At 46.1% G+C, this 14148-nt stretch overlaps 2 protein-coding genes across 4 annotated transcripts; one reads left to right on the top strand and one right to left on the bottom strand.

The window, feature by feature from the left end:
- Window positions 1-463: 463 nt before the first annotated feature.
- Window positions 464-2557, bottom strand: LOC119961570 (gastrula zinc finger protein XlCGF7.1-like). Of its 2 annotated transcripts, none has more exons than XM_038788899.1 (2): window positions 2536-2557; window positions 464-1735 (listed from the first exon to the last, which is right to left on the bottom strand). In XM_038788899.1, exon 2 carries the CDS (start codon window positions 1396-1398, stop codon window positions 640-642), a length of 759 nt encoding a protein of 252 aa, XP_038644827.1. In that variant the 5' UTR covers window positions 1399-1735; window positions 2536-2557; the 3' UTR covers window positions 464-639. The 2 variants fall into 2 exon arrangements, with proteins under 2 accessions (XP_038644827.1, XP_038644826.1); XM_038788898.1 differs by lacking the exon at window positions 2536-2557 and adding an exon at window positions 1988-2292.
- A 7690-nt stretch (window positions 2558-10247) lies between these two features.
- Window positions 10248-12971, top strand: LOC119961521 (zinc finger protein 239-like). Of its 2 annotated transcripts, XM_038788853.1 has the most exons (3): window positions 10248-10817; window positions 10894-11080; window positions 11604-12971. In XM_038788853.1, exon 3 carries the CDS (start codon window positions 12040-12042, stop codon window positions 12856-12858), a length of 819 nt encoding a protein of 272 aa, XP_038644781.1. In that variant the 5' UTR covers window positions 10248-10817; window positions 10894-11080; window positions 11604-12039; the 3' UTR covers window positions 12859-12971. The 2 variants fall into 2 exon arrangements, with proteins under 2 accessions (XP_038644781.1, XP_038644783.1); XM_038788855.1 differs by lacking the exon at window positions 10894-11080 and having other exon boundaries at window positions 10248-10615.
- The last annotated feature ends 1177 nt before the right edge of the window (window positions 12972-14148 follow it).

The following is a 14148-nucleotide window of genomic DNA, read 5'->3' on the forward strand; positions in this document are numbered from 1 at the left end:
CAGCACGGTACTGAGGGAATACTGTACTGAGGGAATACAGGATTGTCTTTCAGAAGAAACCTTCCAATCTCACCCCATCTGCTCTTGCAGCTGGACATAAAGGTTCTGCTGATGATATTTCGAAGGAGGAAGTTCTCTCGGGTGAACTACTCACTATAAAGCCCTCGGTGATGAACACTGAACAGATAATCTGGTCATAATCACAGTTCTGTTTTGAACTCACTTTCTTGCTTCACAGATGCTGCCTGACCTGCTGAGTATTTCCAGCATCTTATTTGTGTTTGTTGGAGCCTTGTGTAAGCAATCTGGCTGCTGCATTTCCTACATTACAGCAGGGACTACACTTCAAAAGAACCTCATTGTCTGTAAAGCACTTTGGGACATCCTGAAGTTGTGAGAGGCGCTATATAAATACAAGTCTTCCATTAACAAAGGAGAAAAGACCCAACATTGGAACAGTCGGTAACAGGCCATCAATCAGTCTCCTCTTATCAAGGACTCCAACACTGCGTTTAATGCAATTCATGTCCATTCTATTAATCCCTCTAACTGGGCTGGAGTTTAACAACAAGGGAAATAAATCTGAACTGTCAGAGTGAACATGGTTCATTCCTGGGTGTAGGAATCCAATCCCTGCAATCACAAGTGAACTCTCTGGTGTTTCAGACGAGCGGATGGCTGAGTGAATCCTCTGCCACACACGGGGCAGGTGAACGGCTTCTCCCCAGAATGGATTCGCTGGTGTTTCATCAAATCCCTTCTGCTTTTAAAGCTCTTCTCACAGTCAAAACATTGAAATGGTCTCTCATCAGTGTGAACAAGTGTATGTGTCCTAAGCTGCGATTTTGCAGCAAATCCCTTCCCACACTCAGCACAGGTAAAGGGTTTCTCTCCAGTGTGAATTCGCTGGTGATTCTGAAAATTCGGTAAATTAGTGAAACTCTTCCCACACTCCGTGCAGGTGAATGCTTTCTCTTCAGTGTGAACACGCTGGTGTCTAAGAAGATGCGATGATCTAATAAATCCCTTCCCACACACAGAGCAGACGAACGGCCTCTCACCAGTGTGGACACGCTTGTGTAGAGTGAGGTGGGAAGAACAAGTGAATCTCTGCCCGCACTCAGAGCAGTGGAATGGTCTCTCCCCAGTGTGAACCCGTAGATGTTCAGTGAGGTGGGATGAACACCGGAAGCTTTTCCCGCACTGAGAGCAATCGTACGGTTTCTCTCCAGTGTGAACTCGCTGGTGTGTCATTAGGCTGGATGACTGAGTGAATTCCTTTCCACAAGTGGAGCAGGTGAACAACTTCTCTCCAGTGTGCCTGCGTTTATGAGTTTCCAGTGCAGATGGGAAGCTGAAACCCTTCCCACAGACCCCACATTTCCACGGTTTCACCATGGCGTCACTAGATTGGATAATCAGTTAAAGCTTGTTGATACAGAGAATGATTGTACGGTGTCTCCCCACTGTGAATTATGTGATTTTTTTTCAGGCTGTGTAATAGTTGAAGCTCTTTCCACAGTCAGTTCACTGGAACTCTCACTCGGGTGTGTATTGTGTGGCTTTCAGTGCTTTTCCAGTCACACTGATGTTTCCAGTCAGTTCACTGGAACTCTCTCACTCGGGTGTGTGTTGTGTGGGTCTCGGTGCTTTTCCAGTCACACTGATGTTTCAGATCCTTTCCTGCTGATGTTCAACTCATGATGAATGTGTGAAAACCTCTTCTTCCAATGCCCTGTAAAAGGAGTTTACTGTGTCAGTACCACTGTCTGCCAGGATAGAAATTCAGAACAAATAATTCTAATTTCTACGGAATATTCTTCCCTCTCTTATTTCCCCAAATATGTTGCCCAATTAAAGTAAAAGAAAGCAAAATCACAACAAAAACAAGGAAAACTTTTAAACTAAACCAAAATGTTGCTTTCAGTATCTCAGAAGCACTCTGCACCCTGAGGTAACAAACAATTGTGGAAGGTATCAAGTTTACCGGTGGACACCTCATCTTCCCGTTCCAGGGTCACCTAAACATGGACAAGACGATGGAAGAGGGTCCAGCAGCCAGAGGAAGCCCTACGTTCTCTCCCATAGGGCTCACCAATCTGGATCAACAAATTGGTGCTTTGAGCAGACCCTTCGCTCCGACTAGCCCAGTCCCCTCTGTGCAGCAAAGCTAGGAATGTGGAGTTAACGTTTCACATTAATTTACAAGCAGCCCCTTCCGGTAACTATCCAGGGGCTGTAACCTCCCGAACAGAATCCCCACAGTGCAGGAGGCCCGCCCATTCTCTCTTACGTCACCCAGTCTCGAGCGCATGCGCTCTTCTCCTCACTAAACCAAGATGGCGGCCGTTCACCCGGGCCTGATCCCAAGCACAGATCACAGAGCCACACACTCGCTACCTCAGAGTCTTATTTAGGGTCTGTGGCCTTCACTTAAGATTGAGAAACTATCCCCGTCCGGAGCTGGCTCCATCGCTCCCCCTGGGGTTCCATATCCTGACCAGTTTACTGCAGCCCATCAACGCCACCACTTACCGTTTCCCTCCGACTCGGAACAGTCACCCAGAATGCCCCGCGGCGGGCTGGCCCCGGAGCATGCGCACTCAGGGTCTGGGCCATGAGAGTTTGATCGAGCGGTGTCTATGCCGCGGGGGATTGTGGGAACTATGGCCACCATTCATCAGCTCCAGTAGGAAAGTGTTTTATTGGAGGTTGACCGCAGATCAGACCTGAACCTGTAATAATGTATCTTTCTCTACACAGATGCGGTCTAACCTGATTAGTATGTCCAGCTCTTTATATTTTGATATTCCAACATTTGCAATGTTTTTGCTTTTTAAAATGTCATTCATATGATGTTGGCGTCGCTGGCTAGCCCGTCCATAATTGCCCTTGAGCAGGTGGTGACGAGCTGCCTTGCTGAAATGCTGCAGTACATGTGGTGTAGGTACAGCCACAGTGCTATTAGGGAAAGAGTTCCAGGATCTTGGCCCTGTGAAGTGAAGGAACAGCTATATATTTCCAATTCAGGAGTGGCTTGGAGGGGACCTTCCAGGTGGTCGGATTTCCATGTTTCTGTTGCCGCTATCCTTTGTGAATGTGGCTTTGAAAAGTGCTGCATAAGGAGCCTTTAGAAGGATGAGAGGGGATCTTATTGAAACGTACAAGATACTGCGAGGCCTGGATAGAGTGAATGTGGAGAGGATGTTTCCACTTGTAGGAAAAACTAGAACCAGAGGACACCATCTCAGATTAAAGGGACGATCCTTCAAAGCAGAGGTGAGGAGGAATTGTTTCAGCCAGAGAGTGGTGAATCTGTGGAACTCTTTGCCGCAGAAGGCTGTGGAGACCAACTCTTTGCCGCAGAATGCTGTGGAGACCAAGTCACTGAGTGTCTTTAAGACATTCACTGAGATAGATAGGTTCTTAATTAATAAGGGGATCAGGGGTTATGGGGAGAAGGCAGGAGAATGAGGATGAGAAAATATCAGCCATGATTGAATGGCGGAGCAGACTCGATGGGCCAAGTGGCCTAATTCTACTCCAATATCTTATGGTCTTATGGTACACCCTGCTGCCGTTGTTCTGGAGGGAGTGGATGTTTGTGGATTGATTGCCAAGCAAACAAACTGCTTTGTCCTGGATAGTGTCACGTTTCTTGAGTGTTGTGGGAAAAAGTGAAGGGTATTCCATTACACTCCTGACTTGTGTCTTGTATGGCACGGTAGCACAGAGGTTCACACTGTTGCTTCATAGCGCCAGGGTCCCAGGTTTGATTCCCGGCTTGGGTCATAGTCTGTGCAGAGTCTGCATGTGCTCCCTGCGTCTGCGTGGGTTTCCTCCGGGTGCTCCGGTTTCCTCCCACAAGTCTCGAAAGATGTGCTGTTAGATGAATTGGACATTCTAAATTCTCCCCCCCCCCCCCCCCCCGTGTACCAAGCAGGTGCCCAAATGTGGCGACTAGGGGCTTTTCACAGTAGCTTCATTGCAGTGTTAATGTAAGCCTACTTGTGACAATAAATATTATTATTATTGTAGATGTTGGACAGTCTTTGGGGAGCCAGGAGGAAGGTTACTTGCCACAGGATTCCTAGCTTCTGATCCGCTCTTGTAGCCATGGTATTCTATGGGTAGTCCAATCCAGGTTCAGGTGAATGGTACCGCCCACAATGTTGATAATGCTGTATTTTGTTTTATTACAGATGTTGCTCACAGAACTGAGTCTGGCAACACAGACCAATTAAAGGCTGTGTTAAAGTCAGCAAATCTATTTCAGTTGAGACTTTTTTATCCTTTTAACATCTGCAATATTTTTAAAAAGTTAATTATTGGGACATGGGCATTGCTAACATGACCAGCAACCCACCAAGCCTCTTCTGAAAGCACTTTCCAACTCCCTTAACTTACAAGGATATGAACAGCAGGTAGCATGGGAACATCACAACCTGCAATTACCCTTCCAAGCCACACACCATTCTGACTTGTAGGTATGTTGCTGTGCCTTCACTGTCTCTGGGTTAAAGTCCTAGAATTCCTACACCAACAGTACTGAGACTGCAGCGATTAATGAAGGAAGGTCACCCCCAACTTTGGAAGGACAATTAGGATGGACAACAAATGCTGGTTTTGTCAACAATGCTCACATCCCATGAAAAAATTAAAACAATCTACTGACAATCAGCAGTTTCCCCTTGACGGTGATGTTTAGTCAATTGCTGCAATCTGAGTGGTGAAGGTGCTCTCACAGTGGTATGAGGTAACAAGTTACAGGATTATCACCCAGGAACAATGAATTAATGCCGATGTAAGTCCAAGTCAGGTTGGTTTGAGATTGGAAGGGGAAGTTGAAGGTGATGGTATTCCTGTGTATTTTGAGCTGATGAATGTTGTGGCTGGGGCAGGTTCTCTGAAAGTTCTTGTCGAGTTCTAGATATTTCAAGTCCTTATCGTTCATTTCCTCCCACTTTCACCTCTCGTCCTTCTCCAGTGAAGCTACATTGTTGTGTAGGTCTAGACCGGGTGGCAGGTCCTTTCCTTGATGGACATTAGTGAAATAGTTGGATTTTTAGGACAATCCAGCAGTTTGCATGGTCTAACAGTCACTTGATGCATCACAGCCTGAACCATCAGCTTTTGTACATAACATCAAAAAGCACTATTTGGGAGAATCTGTTTTTGTGTTCTGTGTGTGGACCAAGCTTCAGCTGATCATCAAATAGGCAGCATAGTAGCACAATGATTAGCACTGTTGCTTCACAGAGCCAGGGTCCCAGGTTTGATTCCCGGTTTAGGTCACTGTCTGTGCAGAGTCTGCACGTTCTCCACATGTCTGCGTGGGTTTCAACCAGCTGCTCTGCTTTACTCCCTCAAGAGCTGTTGGGTTATTTGGACATTCTGAATTCTCTCTGTGTGTACCCGAACAGGCATCAGAGTGTGGTGACTAGGGGCTATTCACAGTAACCTCATTGCAGTGTCAATGTAAGCCTACTTGTGACAATAAAGATTATTAATTAAACGTGATCATGCAAATGTTGTCCCATCAGGGAGAAACCGTGAAAATGTGGAGGCTGTGGGAAGGGATTCAATTATCCATCTGAGCTGAATATTCATCAACGCAGTCACACCGGGAAGAGAGCATTCACCAGCTCTGCATGTGAGAAAGGGTTCACTAAATGGGGCCTCACGGTAGCATGGTGGTTAGCATCAATGCTTCACAGCTCCAGGGTCCCAGGTTCGATTCCCGGCTGGGTCACTGTCTGTGTGGAGTCTGCACGTCCTCCCCGTGTGTGCGTGGGTTTCCTCCGGGTGCTCCGGTTTCCTCCCACAGTCCAAAGATGTGCGGGTTAGGTGGATTGGCCATGCTAAATTGCCCGTAGTGTAAGGTTAATGGGGGGATTGTTGGGATACGGGTTACGTGGGTTTAAGTGGGGTGATCATTGCTCGGCACAACATCGAGGGCCGAAGGGCCTGTTCTGTGCTGTACTGTTCTATGTTCTATAAATCATCCAACCTTCTGAGACACCATTGAGTTCACACTCGGGAGAGACTGTTCACCTGCTCTGTGTGTTGGAAAGGCTTCACAACCTCATCCCACCTCCTGTCACACCACCATATTTACAATGAAGAGAGACCTTTCCAATGTTCCGACTGTGAGAAAAACTATAAAAGGAAAAGTGATCTGTTGAGCCATAAACTCACAAACACTGGGGAGAAGCTGTTCATCTGCTCTGTTTCTGGGAAAGGATTCGCCCGTTCATTCGACCTGCTGACCTACCAACTTGTTCATACTAATAAGAGGCCGTTTAAATATCCTGACTGTGAGAAGAGCTTTAAAAGCCGGAAGGATCTGCTGACACATGAACACACTCACACCAGGGAGTCACCTTTGAGCTGCTCTTTCTGTGGGAAAGGTTTTACTTGGAAGTCCAATCTACTTAAGCACCAGTGGATTCACACTGGGGAGAGGCCGTTCATCTGCTCAGTGTGTGGGAGGGCATTCATTCACTCTCCCACATGAAATGAAATGAAAATCGCTTATTGTCACGAGTAGGCTTCAATGAAGTTACTGTGAAAAGCCCCTAGTCGCCACATTCCGGCACCTGTCCGGGGAGGCTGGTACGGGAATCGAACCGTGCTGCTGGCCCGCTTGGTCTGCTTTAAAAGCCAGCGATTTAGCTGAGTGAGCTAAACCAGCCCCTCTTGATGTCCTCCTGAGGGGAAATAGCTTTTCATTATTTACCCTGTCCAAACCCCTCAGGATCTTGATTACCTCTACAACTCTCCAATCAGCCTTCTTTTCTCCAAGGAAAACAGACCCAACCTCTCCTCATAGCTCCAGTTATTTCTCCCTGGAATAATTCTTGTGAATTTTCTCTGGACTCTGTACTCCAATGCCTTCACATCCTTCCTCAAGTTTAAAAAAATAATTTCATGGGGATGTGGTGTCTCTGGCTGGGCTTTTACTGCCCATCATTAATTGCCCTTGAGCTGAGTGGTTTGCTCAGCCATTTCAGAGGGCATTTTAAGAGTCAACCACTTTGCTGTGGGTCTGGTGACACATGTGGGCCACACCAAGTAAGGGCAGGAGATTTTCTTCCCTCATTGAAGCCTACTCATGACAATAAGCGATTTTCATTTATTTCATTTCATTTAAAGGACAAGAGTGAACCAGGTGAGTTTTTAATTGATTTTTTTTGTTGTTTTCATAAATTTAGAGTACCCAATTCATTTTTGCCAATTACGAGGCAATTTAGCGTGGCCAATCTACCTAACCTACACATCTTTGTGTGTGGGGGCGAAACCTACGTAAACATGGGGAGAATGTGCATAACTCCACACGAACAGTAACCCAGCGCCGGGATTGAACCTGGGACCTCAGCGCCGTGAGGCAGCAGTGCTGCCCCCAGATAGGTTTTTCTGACAATCGACGATGGTTTCATGGTCATCATTGGACTTTCAATTCAAGATTTTAAAATATTGAATTCACAATCCACTATTCCAAATACTAAGAAATTAATTTCTGGACGAAAAATTGTGAGTTCTTCCAAGATGTAACAAGCAAAGTGGATAATGGGGATCCTGTAGATGTAGTATATCTGGACTTCGTGAAGGCGTTTGATAAGTTGCCGCACAGAAGGTTAATTGACAAGGTGAGATCACATGGGATTAGGGGTAATTTATTAGCTTAGATAGAAGACTGGCTGACAGACAGGAGACAGAGAGTCAGGATAAATGGTTCTTTTCTGGATGGGAATATGTAAATAGTGGGGTGCCACGGGGTTCAGTCCTTGGGCCCCAGCTATTTACAATCTATATTAACAACTTGGATACAGGGATAGGAGGTTCTATAGCCAAATTCGCAGATTACACGAAAATAAGTGGGACAGTAAACTGCAATGAGAAAATAAGAACCTTACAAATGGATATAGATAGGTTAGGAGAGTGGGCCAAAATGTGGCAGATGGAGTTTAATGTGGATAAGTGTGAGGCCATGCATTTTGGTCAGAAAAAATGGAAAGGTGGCCTATTAACTAAATGGGGAGAGACTTCGGGGTGTTCCTATGCAGAGGGATCTGGGTGTCCTTGTGCATGAGTCACAGAAAACGAGCATGCAGGTGCTGCAGATAATAAGGAAAGCAAAGGGAATGTTAGCAAAAGGAACTGAGTAAGGAAGTGTTGTTGCACCTATACAAGGCATTGTCAAGACCGCACCTGGAGTATTGTGCACAGTTTTGTCCCCTTATTTGAGGAAAGATGTAGTGGCATTAGAGGCAGTTCAGAGGAGCTTCACTAGATTGATTCTAGAGATGAGGGTTTTGTCGTATGAGGAGAGATTGAACAGTTTAGGCCTATACTCTCTAGAGTTTAGAAGAATGAGGGGAGATTTAATTGAGTTAAAGAAGATGTTAAAAGGTATGGATAGTGGGCGGCAGGTAGCACAGTGGTTCGCATTGTTGCTTCACAGCGCCAGCGTCCCAGGTTCGATTCCTGGCTTAGGTCCCTGTCTGTGCAGAGTCTGCACATTCTCCCCGTGTTGGCGTGGCTTTCCTCTGGGCGCTTCCGTTTCCTCCCGAAAGTCCCAAAAGCCGTGCTGGTGGTTAATTTGGGCATTCTGAATTCTCCCTCTATATACCTGAAAAGGTGTCGGAATGGGCGACTCGGGGATTGCCACCGTAACTTCATTACAGTGTTAATGTAAGCCTATTTGTGCCAATAATGAAGATTATAAAGTAGACGTGGAGCTGATGCTTCCTCTTGTGGGGCATTTTAAATGAAAGTTCATAATCTTAGAATAAGAGGTCGCAAATTTAAAACAGATTTGAAGAGAAACTACTTCTCCAAAAGGGTTGTGAATCTGTGGAATTCTCTACCCCAGAGTGCGGTGGATGAAGGGACAGTGAATGAATTCAAAGTGGAGTTAGACAGATTTTTAATTGGTAATGAGTTGAAGGCTTATGGAGGACAGTGGAATTGAGCCCAGGATGGGATCAGCCATGATCACATTGAAAGTGTTTAGGCTTGGGAGGCTGCATTGCCTACTCCTCGGTCATGTGTTCTTAGGAGGAGATGCTCTGGCTGATTTTGCAATCCCGCTCTTGGTCTTTAGCATTGTAGATAGTAGATGAGGAACATATCAGCTATGATAGAATGGCAGAGCAGATTCGATGGGCCAAATGGCCTAATTCTGCTCATGTATCTTATGAACTTATGACTGCAGTAAGAAGTCTTACAACGCCACATTAAAGTCCCAACAGGTTTGTTTCAAATTACTAGCTTTCGGAGCACTGCTCCTTCCTCTGAAAGCTAGTTATTTGAAACAAACCTGTTGGAAATTAACCTGGTGTTGCAAGACTTCTTACTGTGCTCACCCCAGTCCAACAGCAGCATCTCCACATCAGAACTTCTGACTGTACACAGAACAATACTTTTCATTGTACCTCAGTACATGTGACAATAAAACAAATACAATACAAACAAGCCTTGTTTACCCATCCCTATGTGCTCATTTTCCTTTTAAGAAGTTCCAAAAGTTGAAATTTCCCATTCTTCTTTTCCTATAGTTGTGATCATCCTGATCTCTGTAATCTCCTCACACACACCTCTTCAATTTAATTTAATTCCGGCCACGACAGCATTCCTGATTTTATTCGGTCCACCATTACTGGCCTTTTATTATTTGACTGGGCTAGAAGTTCTGGAATGTCCTCCTTAAAACTCTCCGACTCACTCACTCACTTTCCTCCATTAAGGTTCTCCTTTAAATCTAATATTGCTCAGTGTCAATTGTTATTTTATAATGTTTCTCTGAGATGTGTGAAAACGCTTTATTCTGTCAAGACACAATAAATACGAATTATTGTCACTGCCCTGGACATGTATCATTGTTCTGAGTCATAAATAAGAATTGTAACTCAGAGTGAAACAGTCTGTCATGAAAAAACATTTAGAAAATGTTGCTCCCAACAATGATGGCGACTGAGCCTGAACTGCGCTGGCTGCTGCCCCCAATAAAGATGGTGGGTGTGCGTGCGCACTGCTGCCAGTGCCGCAATAAGGTTGACGACTGCGCAACCCTCCAGTGCGCGCGAGGGAGATGGCGTCCCCATTGTCTCGTCTGTGAGAAAGCCATGTCCCCCGATAGGTTAGTTTTCCGGATTTTCGGTTTATATAACATGTTTAATAAGTGTGTCCAACGATGTGCCTAATCGAGCTCTCCCTCCGTCCCGCCATCCCCACCTTTACGGATTGTGGATCCGAGAAAACAACTATCTGTGCCGCCATTAATCGCACTGCGCATGCTTCACACGGCCCAGTCCCGCCCCCTCATTCACTCCGATTGGCTGGAGGACCAGCCACTTTTGACCGGTCTTCCGAATCCGTCCCTGAACCCTAATGGTCAGGAGCTGCCGTCAATCACTCTGGCCATTGTCAGGTGAGAGGTCAGTGTCGGGGGCTGGGTTTAGAATCCCGAGTGCGGCCCCAGAGCCGAATGAAACAATGAACATTCTCCACTCTAACTGTCCGTCACTTCCGGCTTCTCTCCACAAACAACATCATAGAGACCAGCGTTGCCGCCACACAGCGGGAGATGCCGGAGTCCATGCGGCGGACCGAGGTGATCTGCAGGCTGTCTCCCGGCACAGTTGGGGAAATATTTATACATGAAAGATGACTTCATTCTCACTCCACCATATAAATATTTCCCACTTTCTCCCTCTTTTAGCTTTCATGTGGAGATGCTGGCGTTCACCTGAGGAAGGAGCTGCGCTCCGAAAGCTTGTGTTTGAAACAAACCTGTTGGACTTTAACCTGGTGTTGTAAGACTTCTTACTGTTTTAGCTTTGACAAAGGGTCATCTGGACTCCAAGCGTTAACTCTTTTCTCTCCCTACAGGTGCTGCCAGACCTGCTGAGATTTTCCAGCATTTTCTCTTTGATTTGCTGTGACCTCCTGGACAGGAAGCTGTGAGCATGGATCTGTCAATCAGCCTGAATCAGCACCTTCAGGAGAATAGGGAGGGTGAATAGCGCCGTAGTGTGGTGACTTGGGTTTTTCACAGTAACTTCATTGCAGCGTTAATGTAAGCCTACTTGTGACACTAATAAAGATTATTATTATTATTAGATACAGCAGATTCACCTGAGGAAGGAGCAGTGCTCGTGTTTGAAACAAACCTGTTGGACTTTAAACTGGTGTTGTAAGACTTCTTACAGCAGATAAAGAATTGACGGCGAGAGGCTGCACGGTGGCACAGTGGTTAGCACTGCAACCTCACTCCGCCGAGGTCCCAGGTTCGATCCTGGCTCTCGGTCACTGTTCATGTGGAGTTTGCACATTCTCCCCGTGTCTGCTTGCGTTTCGCCCCGACAACCCAAAGATGTGCAGGGTAGGTGGATTGGCCACGCTAAGTTGCCCCTTAATTGGAAAAAAATGAATTGGGTACTTTAAATTTATTTTAAAAAGAGAATGGAGGGAGTGTGTGGGATGAAGATTTGCAGCTTTCGGGGAATAAGAGGAAGAAATATGACATAGAAACTAGAATTGTCTGTTCTGACTTTCTATCCTGTTTTGACAGTGATGAATTTTGTAAAATGTTTTTACAGGATATTAGATGAGGAGGAATTACAGACAGAAATCTCAAACGTTACATCTCGATCTGATGGTCACTCGATTCCCTGGAACCTGAATTTCCTTAAACTATGAATGTAGAATGCAAAATGTTTGCCCGAACTGTCAGCTAAAGATTTCAAACATCTGTGTGACTGGAAAAGCACCGAGACCCACACAACACACACCCAAGTGAGAGTTTCAGTGAACTGACTGTAGAAACATCAGTGTGACTGGAAAAGCACCGAGACCCACACAACACACACCCGAGTGAGAGTTTCAGTGAACTGACTGTAGAAATAGCTTTAACCAGTTACACAGTCTGAAAAACATAACACCATTCAGAGCGGGACGAGATCGCACCCGTGTTGTGTCTTTGGATGAGGCTTCAACTGATTGACCAGCCTGGAGAGACACAAAGAGACCCAAAACATGGAGAATCCGTGGAAATGTGGGGATTGTGGGAAGGGATATAGATTCCCATCTCAGCTGGAGGTTCATCGACACAGTCACACTGGGGAGAGGCCATTCACCTGCTCTGTATGTGGGAAAGGATTTACTCGATTATCCAATCTGCAGACACACCGGCGAGTTCACACTGGAGAGAGGCCGTTCATTTGCTCTCAGTGTGGGAAAGGATTTTGTAATTTGTCCCACCTATTGAGACACCAGCGAATTCACACGGGGGAGAGGCCCTTTACCTGCTCCCAATGTGGAAAAGGATTCCGGGATTCATCCCACCTATTGAGCCACCAGGAAGGTCACACTGAGGAGAGGTCATTCACCTGCTCTCAGTGTGGGAAAGGATTTACTCAATTATCTCACCTGCGGATCCACCAGCGAGTTCACACTGAGGAGAGGCCATTCACCTGCTCTCAGTGTGGGAAAGGATTCACTCAGTTATCCAACCTGCAGGCACATCAGCGAGTTCACACTGGGGAGAAGCCATTCACCTGCTCTCAGTGTGGGAAACGATTTACTCAAGTATCCACCCTGCGGAGACACCAGCGAGTTCACACTGGGGAGAGGCCGTTCACCTGCTCTCGTTGTGGGAAAGGATTTACTCAGTTATCCCACCTGCGGAGACACCAGCGAGTTCACACTGGGGAGAGGCCGTTCACCTGCTCTCGTTGTGGGAAAGGATTTACTCAGTTATCCCACCTGCGGAGACACCAGCGAGTTCACACTGGGGAGAAGCCGTCCACTTCTCAATGTGAGACGGGATTACCTGTTTCATCGGACCTGCTGTGACACCAACAATTTCACAATCGATTACAGGGGTTGGATTTGGCTGTTATTGTTTCTGCTCTACACCCAGGACTGCATTTTGTTCATTCTGACAGGTGGTCAGTGGGGATGGTCGGAAGGTTTCTTTCTGCTGGACTGGCCGGTCTCACCACTTTGCCTCCAATGGGCTGATTCTCTCTGAGCCTTGTTGCTAATACCTGGCTTCAAATTGCACAAGGATCACAGAGTGAAAGGGTGTTTGGATGTTTGAAGATATTTAGTTTCAATTTCTGTTTCGACCCCCCCCCCCCCCTCCACCCCCAAAAAGCATGCCGTGCTGCCATGCCTATGGCCCCCTGGTGGTTAGATGGTTCTTTTGTTCAATCTATCTGGGAGTCCCTCACAGAAGAAAATTATCAGGGTGTGAAGGGCAAGTTGTCTGAGGTGGACTGGGAAACGGATTGGTACAGGGAATACCTCATGTTTAAGGAATTATTACATATTTATCAGGGGTCGGTTAGCTCAGTTGGCTGGATGACTGGTTTGTGATGCAGAGCGAGGCCAACAGTGAGGATTCAACTCCCGTATTGGCTGAGTTTATTCATGAAGGCCCGGCCTTCTCAACCAGGCCCCTCGCCTGAGGTGTGCTGACCCTCGAGTTAAATCACCTCCAGTCAGCTCTCTCTCTGTCAATGGCGAGAGCAGCCTATGGTCCTCTTGGATTTTTGCAACTTTTATTTCACATATATACAACAAATATAGATTCCTTTAAGGAATAAAAATCCAACAGGAAAAGTAATGTAACCGTGGCGAACAAGAAAAGTTAAAAGATTCCATGAGATCCATTAGAAATCAGCAAAGGAGGATCAAGAAACTGATGAGAGCAAACTGGCGAGAAACATAAAAACCGACTGGAAAAGCTTACACAGGAATGTGAAAAGGTAAAGATTAGCAAAGACCAATGTGGGTCCATTCCAGGCAGAGACAGGAGAGTTTATAATGGGGAGTAAGGAAATGGCAGAGAAACTAAACAATGTCTGTCTGTCTTCACAGAGGAAGATACAGAAATTGTCCCCAAAACACCAGAGAACCAAGGGACTGGCAGAGATTAGTATTGGTGAAAAAGTCGTACTGAATAAATGAATGGGGTTGAAAGTGAATAAATCTCCAAAAGCTGATTATCTGCATCCCAGAGTGTTGAACGAGGTAGCTGGAGAGATCTCTATTCCTCATTCTAAATTCTCTTGACTATCTGTAACGGACAAAACCTTTGTCAGAGCCAAACGTTTCCTTTTTACGCAACCATAGAAACTT

This window comes from Scyliorhinus canicula, unplaced genomic scaffold (genome assembly GCF_902713615.1).
Source record: "Scyliorhinus canicula unplaced genomic scaffold, sScyCan1.1, whole genome shotgun sequence".
In the NCBI taxonomy this organism is placed as follows: Eukaryota; Metazoa; Chordata; class Chondrichthyes; order Carcharhiniformes; family Scyliorhinidae; genus Scyliorhinus; species Scyliorhinus canicula.

Coding starts and splice junctions, on each gene's coding strand:
- LOC119961570 (XM_038788899.1), bottom strand. CDS start 1,398: ATGGTGAAACCGTGGAAATGTGGGGTCTGTGGGAAGGGTTTCAGCTTC.
- LOC119961521 (XM_038788853.1), top strand. CDS start 12,040: ATGGAGAATCCGTGGAAATGTGGGGATTGTGGGAAGGGATATAGATTC.